This window comes from Epinephelus fuscoguttatus, linkage group LG20 (genome assembly GCF_011397635.1).
Source record: "Epinephelus fuscoguttatus linkage group LG20, E.fuscoguttatus.final_Chr_v1".
Lineage (NCBI taxonomy): Eukaryota > Metazoa > Chordata > Actinopteri > Perciformes > Serranidae > Epinephelus > Epinephelus fuscoguttatus.
Window position 1 is genome coordinate 24,273,906 of NC_064771.1, and position 13,953 is coordinate 24,287,858.

A 13,953-nucleotide genomic window follows, 5' to 3' on the forward strand; every position below is an offset into this window, starting at 1 on the left:
CATACTATACTATGACTTTTTTATGCAATTTTGAACGACATACTATACTATGACGTTTTAATGCAATTTTGAAAGACATACTATGGCTTTTTTGTGCAATTTTGAAGGACATACTATACTATGACGTTTTAATGCAATTTTGAAAGACATACTATACTATGATTTTTTTATGCAATTTTGAACGACATACTATAACATGACACTTTTGAGCAAATTTCAACAACATACTATAGTATGACTTTTTTATGCAGTTTTGAACGACATACCGTACTACGACTTTTTATGCAATTTTGAACGACATATTATAACATGACACTTGTGAGCAAATTTCAACAACGTACTATGACTTTTTATGCAGTTTTGAACGACATACTATACTATGACGTTTTTTACGCAGTTTTGAACGACATACTACACTATGACTTTTTATGCAGTTCTGAACGACATACTATACTATGACATTTTAATGCAATTTTGAACGACACACTATACTATGATGTTTTAATGCAAATTTAAACGACACACTATACTATGACTTTTTTATGCAATTTTGAATGATATGCTATACTATGACGTTTTAATGCAATTTTGAAAGACATACTATACTATGACTTTTTTATGCAATTTTGAAAGACATACTATACTATGATGTTTTAATGCAAATTTAAACGACATACTATACTATGACATTTTTATGCAATTTTGAATGATATGCTATACTATGACGTTTTAATGCAGTTTTGAAAGACATACTATACTATGACTTTTTTATGCAATTTTGAACGACATACTATACTATGGCTTTTTTGTGCAATTTTGAACGACATACTATACTATGGCTTTTTTGTGCAATTTTGAACGACATACTACACTATGACTTTTTTATGCAGTTTTGAACGACATACTATACTATGACGTTTTAATGCAATTTTGAACGACACACTATACTATGATGTTTTAATGCAAATTTAAATGACATACTATACTATGATGTTTTCATGGAATTTTGAATGACATATTATACTATGCGTTTTTTTGCAATTTTGAACGACATACTATACTATGATGTTTTTAGGCAGTTTTTAACAACATACTATACTATGATGTTTTTACGCAATTTTGAAGGACATACTATACTCTGATTTTTTTCATGGTTTTGGGCGACATACTATACTATGATGTTTTTATGTAATTTTCAACGACATGCTATCCTATGACATTTTTTATGCACTTTTTCAGAATTCCTTTGTCCTTCTTCAGAGTTAAGCTAACTTCCCAAATTGAAGTAAATACAAGTAAAAAAAAAAAAAAATCCTTTCAAGCTACTGCAGTGAAGGACACATTTTCCCTTCTTTATAATAGTTTATTTAAACTTTTTTGTTGTTGTTGCAAGATTTCAGTGCCCATGTTGATCCAGGACCATTACAGCCATGTTGACTCTGGATAATTTGTTGATCAAAACCATCATCATCATCATCCTTATCCTGCATAATTTGTTTGATCTGGGAACATGATTGCCATATTGACCCTGGATAACTTTTTTATCTTTATCCAGGACCATCACCACCATGTTGACCCTGGATAATGTTTTTATCTTGATCTAGGACTATCAGCACCATGTTGACCCTGGATCATTTGTTCATATTGATCTTGACCAGCAGAGCCATGTGAGCATGGTCTCACTCCATCAAAATCCAGCGCTTGGGCAGTGATTTGCGGCATCAGAAATCAATGGAAAAGGGGGAAACGCAGTGGGAAAAGGACGAAAGTTAAGACAGTTAAAGTCTGTGACCAAAACATGAACATGATGAGGTTAGAGTGAGAAAGTGTTGGCTGTGTTGATCCTGAATGAAATTGCTGATGTTGATCCAGGACCATCATCGTTATGTTGATGTCGACATAAACAAATTATCCAGAATCAGCTTGATGATGATGATGGTCCTGGATAAACCTGATCAAATCTATCCAGGATCAAAATGTAGTACTCTTTGTTAGTGAGCAGCTTGCTAGTTAGCATAGCCAACCTAGTTAGCAAGCTAACTCGCTAACCCCACAGGTTTTTGTTAAATGTTACTGAGGATTTTGTTCAATTTTATTAAATTCAAATTGGAAAACTAGCTCTGAAGAAGTATAAAGGCATTTTGAAAGAAGCAGAGGAGCAGCACACTGTGGGTGTCCGAGGGCTGTGATTGGTTGATTGCAATGTTGATCCTGGAATGCGATGTGGGATGTTGATCCAGGAGCATGTCCTACTGGTAAAATCACACCATTCGGCATGATTTTATTATAAAGTGAAACATTAGGTTCAGTCCCTGTCCCCACTCCGATAATTTGCATATAATCCCTAAATTAAAAGGCCCCATTTGAATAATGCTGGGAAAAAAAGAAGAAACAAGTAACAGGCCGTTTTATTAAATGTAAAATTTAATATACCAATGGGATAAAGACCTCATTTACTGCAAAATCCTGTTCTTGCATATAGAAAGAGCAAAGTCTTTACGAAATGCCACTGATACAGTCATCCAAGGACAACACTCGTTTGACACAAGCTGAAAATAGAGCCTACTGGCACTCTGATCCAGTGATCTGCATTTTAAAAAACAATGAAAGAAATCAATTTTCAATTAATTATCACGATTTGATTTTCCAAGCAACGTCTTTAAAAACAACAATCTGCACAGAGCATTGCATAAAAGCCAAGCTGCTGTTACAAAACATACTTTTTGTAAACACCAAACATTCACTTAAGTTGTGTCAATATCAACATTACAAAAATATTTCACAGTACCATTAAACAAACACATTGAGATAATTGTGTCCCCTGTGTGTGTGTAATGCTGCCATTCCTATCTCATTTATGTTTTCTGTTCATGTGCGTGAAATGGCCGTATGTTTCCAGTGATAGAAGAAAGATGGTGTGATTCATGTCATGATTATAGCATCAAAAGGCTGCACTGGTTTGGTGCATGTGAATCGGACCTTTTTTCTTTCAATAAACCATAAAATGATATGTATTGTTTATTGTCAAATTTATTTTAGAAAAAAAAAAGAGCTGAGTCTAAAACCGGTATGGTAAGTCCTCTTAACATTTAATAAGCAACACTGTTAGCAATTGTAGATGTCAACAAGTGATATTTGACTGGTTAGATTTCCAAGCCACCATGTCCATAATGTGATTGTGACTGGTAGCAACTGACCCCTACAGCTATTCCATTTGACAGCAACGTTTCCAGCAAGCTTTCTTCAACGTTCATCTGCACACACTGTGATGCCACACAGCTGGTTCAATATCAGCAAAGTTTCCCTTTATATTCATTGTCTTGTGTGGCGATCAGCAGTGATGTGGTGGTTCACTTTTACACTGTGATCTGTAGCCTATAGTTCGGCTTTAGCTTCTAACTATCTTTGTCTTTTTAACCTGTTGTTGCTGCTGAGTCAGTTTGACATCCTGGATATATCCTTCAAACACAGACTGTAGACCCCTCTGTCTGCTTCTCTCTGGAATCACTCTTTCATTGCTTCAAAAATAATATTTCTTCAGGGAGTGCAGCCAGTTACAGCATGGGCTCCGTGCTTACTCCGACAGCTTGTCGGACCATCACAAAGGAGCAGGACTTAGTCAATGGTTCGCATGTGGATCAGCCTCATATCCTGCCCTCTACACACCCACATTCAACCATAAATAGCCAATGCAAAGCACATCATGAATGCTGATCCATAGAAATGACCCTGCTGATCAGTCATTCTTCATAGTGAATCATGCAAGAACAGAGTGACTGCAGTATTTATATGTTTGCAGCATCAGACTTATTGCCTCACACCTTGGGCTTACTGGCACAAATAAAACTGCCTGACTGAATGCTTCTGATTAACGTGGATTTATAACTAAAGCATGATATGAAGTGAAATTTAATGTGTTAGAAGAATCATTCTAAGTATAAGGATTCCTCTAACATTTCATTTCTACAATCTGGCTTCAATTCACAAGTACAGTTTCCGTACAGGTGCACACATTCTCCTGTCAAGTTGGTCTTTTACAGATCATAACTCTTGTGAGGGAAGCAGCGTATACCACTTTGAGGCCTAGTTTTGTGCATACCTAAAGGTTATAAATGAGACCTCAGGATGTCCTACTGCATCCAGTCATATGTTGCAGTATGCAAGCCATATTTGTAACGTGTCAATTGTTTTACAGATATCTTGAATTAATATTTTAACTAGTCAAAATGACATTTTGACATGCTGAAAAGTCATCTCCACCAGTGAAACTACATTGGTACTTATAAGTCCTGCTGATTAAATGCTAAAAGGGCATGCCGTATGTAAGGTGATTAAGAAGCACCCTTTAAATGGGCTCTATGTGAAATTCAGAGAGTATGAATTGTCTGGTTCTCAACATGGTGGCTGAGCTGGTGGTTAGCAGCTAACAGTGCTAACTCCATAAATAGTGCTTACAACAGCAACAGTGCTGACAGAGCATCCCGTTATCAGAGGCAACCATAGGAGCACAGTGCAAAGCTGCAGCAATGAGCTAGCCCCTGACATACAAACATGCACTAACATGAATGAGCAGCTGGACCTGTTCACCACCACAAACCACAGAGAGGCTCCGATTACAACACACACACACACACACAGAGGTAGCATGACTTCATTTCAGCAGATAGTGGTTTGCTGCTATATTAATGCTTTGAATGTTGCATACAGAACCTTTGGAGAAAAAAAAACAAGGCTGTTGTTTTCGCAGGATCTATTTGGGCTATCTATATAGCAGTTAAAAAAAAAAGTCAAAATAGTTTTTCATACATTATATAAAATGATTAAATTGTTCAATTGAAAGAAGTGAAAAGCGTACATGGATGTTTGTTCCTGCTGGCAATAAGAGGTGTTTCATTATCAGACTGAATTTGTGTGAATCGTCGATCTCTATCTCCAAAAGATTTAAAAGCAATAAACAAATCTATGAAGCTGAACAGCAACCTTATAAAGATGATGTTTTGCAATTGAACCTGAACTGACTTCAATGCTGCCTTAAACTAACGCAAATCTAGCAGTGCAATAAAAGCTGAGGCATCGTCCTTTGCTTCTTAAAGGCAGAAAGCTTTTGAAGTCGTCTATGATGTTTTTTCCAAAGAGTTCTCAGTGTAGCATACTCAGTATAACTCTACAGTGGTGACCGCCAAGTGCTTTTTTTCGGATGACACTGAACACAGTTGCATCTGACACACTTTTAAGCATTTACTGAGAGAGGCTGAATGTCCTGCAGATTTTAGAAATATCTCAATAGAAATGATTTCTCTAGTCAGAGAAATTCTCTAACAAATTGGTTGTTCAGTGTCTGACCGCTGATCGTGATTGCTCCAGGGGTAGTCTTCACAGCAAAAGTGCCTCTTTTTGGAATTCCTTCATTTCCTTCCTGCTGTTCGCCAAACCAGAATGAAAAAATGCTTTTGCCCCTGGCACTTCAGAGATATGTTTCCAAGCTGTTGGACTTTTTGGGACCTTGAACCACAACTGTGAGACCTGAAATCACATTTGATGCTCCTACAGCTGCTCCATCAACCGGGGGAGGGGGTCGACTTCAACTCCTGAACTTTGAGCCAATTCTCATTTGACTTGAGAGGAGCTATTTGCGGGGAGCACTGTTTGGATAGTGGACATTTTTTCTCCAATTATTTCCAGCAAGCTCTCTTCATGTGATGAACATGAGGGTCCTTTATCTTCTGAGTTCGGCTTAGAGGTAGTGCCTTCACCAGAATCCATGAAGGCGTCTCTACTTTGGGGTTTGATAAACTGCACAGTCATTTCTGGCGCCACCATGGCGCTGCCGTGCTGGTTAGGCTTTCGGATGCAGTCGGAGAGGGTGGAGACGCAGCTCTTCTTAAAGTTCTCGTTCATGAAGGCATACACGATGGGATTGTTGAAGCTGTTGAAGAACCCGATGGCCTGAACAATGGCGATGATCATGTTCAGTGTGACGCCGTCATATTTGTTCTCCAGGTCATCTGACAATAACAGACAGGAAGTTTAAAACTCAAACTGATGAACTGCAGGGAGACTTTAAATAAAATGGCAATACGCACTTAAAGGTCCTGTAAGTAACTTTTTACCAGAACTATTCGGTTTGTAACACAATTTAAAAAATGGCCACTTTCCCCGACTTTCCTGGTTGCCTCTAATGCAGCCTGTGGACTGACCTGCAGGCAGTGGACATGGGCCAAATTTTCTGGAAAGAAACAAAACAAAAAAAACAACCAAAGGACGTGACCTCATGCACATTCCTGGGTGCCTTGATTTTCTTTGGCTCTGCTACAACACTAACAGTGTGCAACTGTAGCTAAGGTTAGCTAAAAAATAGAGTCCATGAATGTCAACAAACAAATGGCACCTACCACAACATAGAGTTCGCAAATGCTGTTTCCATTTTATAAATGTTTGAAGTGGCGACCCGGCAAAGATGGACCACCACTTAGCTCCTTGTAGCAACTCAAATTCAGCCAGAACAAGACAGAGACCCTGAGCGCCAGGAGTCTAATCCCAAACTGCCCTCTTGCCTCCAATCAGCACACGTCATTGGTGTCCTTACATATTAGGTCCTCGCTGTGAACCCTGGGACTGGGGTTTGCTCTGGCTGAACTTGAGCTGTCTGCTCCTGGGGGTAAATGCAAGGCAAATCAGCGATGACCCAGGGAATGACCCCTACTCTGTCTATGAATGGCTAGTACTTGTTGCCTACATTGATTGGATTGGTAAGGTTAAGGCAAGAAAAGTGGGATTTGTTAGGGTAAAAATATCAGGATAGGCCAATCAGAGGCAGAATAAGGCAGAGTAAGGCAGGCAATTCCTTCACTATCCTAAATTTCGCAAATTCACTTCCCAGGGAAATAGTGTCCTAGCGGCGGGGAGTGAGGCGTCCTCGGGCTATGCAACCAGCTATTTTTTGTCTCAATTGTGGTCTGAGAAAACAGTAAATGCATCAAATTCAGTGCTCTTTATCAAAATTTCAGTGCCCTCTGGTGCTTAAAAGAAATCCTAACATTAGCAGAAAGACTAACTGACGGTGATATTGTGGCTTTAGCTGGCTATGTTAGCTAACGTCAGCTTGCTTGCTAATGCAGTCAAACTGCTAGCAAAATACCATCTTGGATGATGAACGTTATTAAATTCATCCAGATTGCAGGGCTAATCTGGTTGTGAAATTCGCTACCTTACCGTTTAATCAGCTAACATTACAAAGCAACCAACAGCAGATCAATGCAGCCTAGCTTTAGTTACAGCTGGCTGGCTGCCATAGACAAATTAAACTCACATCATCAGGATAGTCTTACCAGGCTAGCCTTAGCTTGCTTGCTTGCTAATGTTATCATTAGCAAAATATTATCTAAGGGGATTTTTCAGATGCCTAACTTGCCAAATTACTTCCCCAGCTAACGTGATACGGGTCCATGTCATTGGTTCGACATCCCATTAGTCTGACTGTCCGCGGTGCTGAACGGCTCGCGGGGGGCATATGGTGCACCGCGACCGGCTTGAGGCGAAGCAGGCTCACGGCTTATGTGTTTGTCACTTTCTCTTTCATTTTAACCCACACCATGATCTTTTCCTAACCCTAACCAAGTGGTTTTTGTGCCTAAACCTAACCAGACCTTAACCACAGGGCATCATGATGATTTCGGAACAGACTTCGGAACAATGAGTTTAATATGGTCGGAACAATGGGCTGTCGAAACAATGGGCTGTCGAACCAATGGGCAGTTCCCCGTGATACACAATACAAATTTATGTATTATGACAATCTGTGTTGATTTAGTCAATGATAAATGATGCAACGCTAACAGTAAAAAATGCTTTCTACTAGCCAAGAGCTATGTAGTAGTGACCAACAAGCTACTGAGCAAATGTTAACCAGGTAGCTTTAACTTCGCTATTCTACATGGTTGGTTTAATATTAGTTGATAATGTACTTTGTAAACAGTAACAGTTTTGGCCGACGCCCAGGTTCTCGCTTACGGCTACGGAGTGCAAGCACCATGCTGACTGTAGTTCGCTTAACAGCCTCAGATAAAGGTATCAATAATAACGAGGATTTTCTGAAAGTTACTTACACAACCTTTAAACTGTGTCAAGAAATAGTCCCTCTTTCCATTTCACATTCATACTTACAATACTCAAACAGCATGTGGACTGTATGAAAGGGTGCCCAGCAGATGGTGAACAGCAGAACGATGGTAATCATCATTTTAACTGCTCTTTTCTTTTTCCTGTAAAAGATCACAAAAGACATGCTGACTTGTTCCAGTGGGAAATCAACCAGGGTCTAGGTACCATGTCTGAAGGGTTACTTTTGGTTCCAAAGGTACCATGCCGCAAGTGTTTGGTGGAAACGAGGCTATTTATTAGGGGTATAATATTTCATAAATTTCATGGTTCCACTCGAAACAACAGTGTTGTCGTATCGAGTTTTCAATACCAGAAATGCCAGAAAAGCAAAATGTCCTTGATTTTATTCATTTTAATTCATTTATTTATCAAAACTAACATCACAAGGTATGATCTGGTGGACTTTGAACAATGATGGAGTTAAGTGATCCATCTTCTGAGGTGTCTTCTTAGCAGCATATAAAAAATAACAGCTCCTTAGAAATAATAAAATATAACTTAGAGTGCCAAAGTCACGCCCCTTTCCAGTAGAGCTCATGGGACCTTAGATCGGAAAAAATATGAATGGCAGTGAATGAGGAGAGCAATATTATCTTTTGCTCCCGTTTGAGTTGCGACATGAAATCTAAATATGTTGTTAATGAATTTAAAACATTAATTTTAAGGTCAAGAAAGTCATACTTTGTGGTAAAACTGTTGAGATATAAGCTTTTTAATTAGAAAGGCTCAAGAGTACACAGGAGTATGTGACGTCATAGCTTTCGCTCGCTTCCTGCAGCTTGGCCTCCCCGCTGAAATTCCACTGTTTTATGATTAATCGATTTATGATGGAAGATGTCTGTGTGTTTTGTGCCAGGTTGCAGTCACTCCAAGCTGCTGGAAGCGAGTGAAAGCTATGACGTCACATACGCGACCACCTCCTGTGTAGTTTTTCTAATTACGTTTTTTTCAAAAGCTTATATCTCAACAGTTTTACCACAAAGTATGACTTTCTTGACCTTAAAATTTATGTTTTAAATTCATTAACAACATATTTAGATTTCATGTCGCAACTCAAACGGGACCAAAAGATAACATTTCTCTCCTCACTCACTGCCATTCATATTGCTTCCGATCTAAGGTCCCATAAGCTTCACCGGAAGGGGCATGACTTCGGCACTCTATTATGGCTATAAAAAGCACAAAAAAAACTCTGAGTGTTGGAGATAATGATGTATAGATGTCGGCCTTCCTTTGAATATAATTGAACTTGATGGCACTCAGCTTGTTGTGCTCAAAGGAAATGTTCATCTGTCCATCGATGAGAGTCTCTTGCTCGTATCAGAATCAGAATTATTAATGCCGTCCTTCTGAGCTGAGCTTTTACTTTATATGGCTTAGTGGCGCTAGGTGAGTTAGCAGGAAAATGCATGCTTCCTCCTACGTGGTGATAGGGTGGGCAGGTGTAGTTCAATTGAAAGAAAATAGTTTCAACATGAAACTGCTCACAGCAGGGTCTGTGGATTATTTTGGGTAACCAGGTTATGATTTCTGGAAAGGGACATTGCTGTTGCAAATGTATATTTGGTGCTTTGAGCACCACAAGTCAGACATCTCTACGGCTGATATATCCAACACTTAGCAACTCACACCAAATAGATCTAGACCGAAAAATAGCACCACAGGTAAGTAAAAATATATATTTTCAATTTTGAGGTGATCTGTTCCTTTAACATATTAGGTTGCTAAACTAAACTAGTGACTGAAAAGCAACTGCAGTCTCTCCATCCCCTTTTTGCAGGTGAAGGAGCAACAAGTAGGAATTGCTAGTGCAACTACAACGGCATGATCCCAGCCAGCTTCCCACCCACAACCACAGCCGACTGTGTACACTGAAATACAAAACAAAGTTAAAAACACCACTCAGAGGAATTGTATCCATACTAACAGAGGGCATGATGGTGTATAAATATTTCTGTGTGATAAAAATGCATTCATATGTAAAGGAGAAACACGTGCTGTCTAACCTACCGTGAGATCTTATTGATCTCTCTGTGATTCATGGTGTTGAGCACTGAGGAGTCGCCCACCCTCTTGCGGATCCACAGCTCAATGCCGATGCGCGTGTAGAGGAAAAGCATGGCTGTCAGAGGGAGCAGGAAAAGAGCCACCATGATGAAGGTGGTGTACACCTGCCTGTGAGTCAGAGAGCGCCAACTCTCCTGACAGCACACGTGGTAGTGATCATACAGGAAGTCGTACTTCACCTTTTTAGAGGAAAAGAGAAAAATTGTTAGTCCCGGAGGAATGAACCAGTCATATAAAGTAGATCAGACTTACAAGGGGGGAAGTTATGAGGCAACTCTTGGATTACTCTTTTTAACTTTTAATCACTTTTTACAGTTGTTTTTCGACCATTTTTATTTTCTCACTGTGTTGGAGTGCCCAGTCATTGCCAGCATGTCTGCTGGCCTGGGGAGAGCTGCTGACAAACATGTGACATTGCACTCACTTTAATGAATTTCTCTCATATTCAGGGACATGACATCTCAAATGACAGAACGGGGGCAGGACCTTAATATTCTATGTATCAATATATAGTATCTCTGTTAGGACTTAGAACATTTGCAGTATTGCCAAACATTTTCATGGACAAAATTTGTTTTCATGACTTTTCAAGATTCAGTTTGTCGTTTTTCTTATGTATCTATCTATACAACAATATATACGAACAAACATTCAAACCACTGACAGGTGAAGTTAATAACTGATTATTTTGTTCCAATGCATTGTTCTGCTGGGAAACCTTTGGTTCTGGTTCTGGCATTCATGTGGATACCACCTGACATGTTCCACCCACTCAAACACTGTTGCAGACCAAGTACCCCCCCCCCCCCCCCTCATGGCAACAGTACTCCCCAATTTAGTGGCTCCCCAGCAGGATAATGCACCATGCCACACTGCAAACATCGCTTAGGAATGGCCCAAGGAAGGTGACAAAGACCTCAAAGTATCAACCTGGCCTGCAAATTCCGTGCCATTAACCCTGGAAATTTAGAAGACAGGTCGAATCCTTGAACTTTGATTCGGGCATTCATGTGGATACCACCTGACATGTTCCACCCACTCAAACACCGTTGCAGACCAAGTACCCCGCCTCATGCCAACAGTACTCCCCAATGGCAGTGGCCCCCCAGCAGAAAAAAGCACCATGCCACACTACAAAAACTGTTTAGATATTGGCCTGTGGAGCGTGACAAAAAGCTCAAGGTGTCAACCTGGCTTCTAAATTCCCCAGGTCCCAATATGCTCAAGGATTTTTGTGCTGTGCCGGTGTTGTGGAAAATTCTCTGCTGCTGCTGGTGAAGAATGAAATAGAGACTTCTGCTGGCTGACAAGGTTTTTATTTTCTTTGCAAAGAAAAGGTCAATCAGCACAAGAGCGGTCAGAATGAAGAAAGACCCCGAGCATGGGAAAGCTTAAACATTTATACCTGAAGACCACCTCTTAAGATGTGTTTCACACCCTTCTGTCTGCGGCAGGGAGCGGTGCCCCTACCCGGTGTTTTCACACTCTTTTGTCTGCTGCAAGTACTGGCTCCGACCCCCTAGGGTGTGTTTCACACTTGGCGTATCCTGCAGGATTTTGTATCTGGGTGGGAGGTTAAGAGGTCTAGACATCTAAAGTAGTTGAAAAGACAAAGAATACACAAAGAAAATGAAATTACAGTTACACCGGTACCCCAGATGTACCCCTAATCCAAGGTGGGGCCTCCTTAGATCAGACTTGGCTCTGACCTGTCGAGGCATGGACACAGGATCTCTGGGAGTGTCCTGCGGTGTCTGGCACCAGTGCGTTGGCGGCAGATCCATTTAGTCCAGTGGGTTGTGAGGTGGGTTAATGGCACATGCCGCAGATGCTCATTCAGATTGGGATCTGGGGAATTTGGAGGCCAGGCTGACACTTTGAGGTCTTTGTCACATTCCTTGGGCCATTCCTGAGCCATGTTTGCAGTGTGGCCAGGGCCGCCCCTCCCTAAACGCAGAACACGCGCTGTGCGTAGGGCCTCATCTTCCATGGGGGGCCACATTTTGCACGAGGGGACGCATTTGCGCATATGCGCAATGGATGCGCACATGCGCTACCGTGAGGCGTGCGTAGAATCAGCGCGAGGAAGGAGAGAAGAGACCTGACCACTCATGCCTCGCTGCAATGATTGACAGCACTCGACATCTGAACAATCAGAGGGGTGTGCGCTGGCAGGCACTTGTAGAGCTGCAGCAGGTGAAGAGTTGTCGACATGTCGTCCAAAAGAGCCTCAAGGCCAGTTTCCACCAGATGCGTGTTGGTTGCGTCTCCGCTCCAGCACGGCAGCGGAGCCGATAGGATTCAATTCTAGTCAATGTGTGTGTTTCCACCAGCTGCGGCTGTGCTGCGTTCCGGCTCTGTCTCAGCTCCAGCACTCCAGAGCCCTCCGCAGGACTTCTATTTTTGCCGGACGCCGGAGCACAACGCAGCAATTTAGCACAGAGCAGATCGTGCGGGGCAGGAAGTTGTGCACAGAAACACAATAAAACATCCAGTTAATTTTCAAAATAAAATACTCAGTGTTCACGGCAGATCATATTTCCCTGCACTACACCTTGAAAACTACATAATGGGCAGAGGCAGGCCTGAAGTCAACAGGTCAGAGGTTTTCAGACGTCATTTCACCCTGTGAACACCATGGACGAGGAGATATTAATCATGGCAGTGCACAGATGTCTTCCAGCGGAGCTGCACCGCTCCGCACAGCAAACGCAGCCGGTGGGTATTGGCAGATGGCGGAGCACGCAGCGGATAACCAGCGCTGCCGTTTCGCAACGGACACGCATCCAGTGGAAATCCGGCGTCAGGAGTGTGTGCGGGGACGGGAGGGCAGGCGGGCTCCGCGGAGGGGGAGACCCGAGCCTCGGGGGTATGTGCGGGGCCGGGAGGTCGGATGCTCCCAGAGAGGGGAGAGGGAGAAAAATAACAAAATAAGGTTAAATAGGAAAAACCTGTCTCCCTCTTTTATTTTATTTTCAGTGTTTAATCAAGGGTGGGGGATTGAGGTGGTGGAAGTTACTTTCTTTTGATGAGTAATTGATGGCTATTTGTGACTCAGATTTGTTTATTTATTTATTTCAGTTTGAAGTTATTTTTATTTAATATTTATTTATTTATTTATTTAAGTTTGAATTTTTTATTTTATTTGACTCATACAGCCAAACTACTGTATCTACAGTACATTTGTTATTGCCAATAAAGGTTGTCAAGTTAAATGGCAAGTTGTACAGTCATTTTGTACCTATGATAGAAACAGTGTTTGAGTGGGTGGAACATGCCAGGTGGTATTCACATGAATGTCAGAACCAAAGGTTTCCCAGCAGAACAATGCATTGGAACAAAATAATCAAAGTCATTCACGTCACCTGTCAGTGGTTTTAATGTTTTGGCTTATCGGTGTATGTTAAACATATTACTTAAAACTTCATGTTCAAGGACCCATAATAGCATTTTCAAGGCCATTCACAGTGTGTAACACGAACAGAGCTGTATAGTACATTTTGCTCCAAATGTTCATGACATTATAATTGGTGGTCTGCAGACATGGAGCAGTAGAGCTCCCAAAGAGAGGGAGTGACAGCCAACAGTTCTGTTAACCCACTGGTTAATTTCACCATGCTCGGCTTTCAGAGCAGTTAAAATTAAATCAGTGTGCACTGGTCCTCTGGGCAACAACTTTAAATAATCTCAAAAATGTAGCACAATGTAAAAGCAGTAGTAGCAACA

General features: G+C 41.1%; 1 protein-coding gene across 1 annotated transcript in view; it reads right to left on the bottom strand.

Annotated features, from left to right (window-relative positions):
- Positions 1–4,281: 4,281 nt before the first annotated feature.
- Positions 4,282–13,953, bottom strand: part of qrfprb (pyroglutamylated RFamide peptide receptor b) — a 28,707-nt gene continuing 19,035 nt past the window's right edge. Inside the window, exons 4-6 of the mRNA XM_049564518.1 lie at positions 10,171–10,406; positions 8,164–8,261; positions 4,282–6,005 (exon numbers count right to left, since the gene is read on the bottom strand). Of these exons, the coding sequence (XP_049420475.1) occupies positions 5,608–6,005; positions 8,164–8,261; positions 10,171–10,406 (732 nt within the window). The 3' untranslated portion in view covers positions 4,282–5,607. The remainder of the gene's footprint in view (positions 6,006–8,163; positions 8,262–10,170; positions 10,407–13,953) is intronic.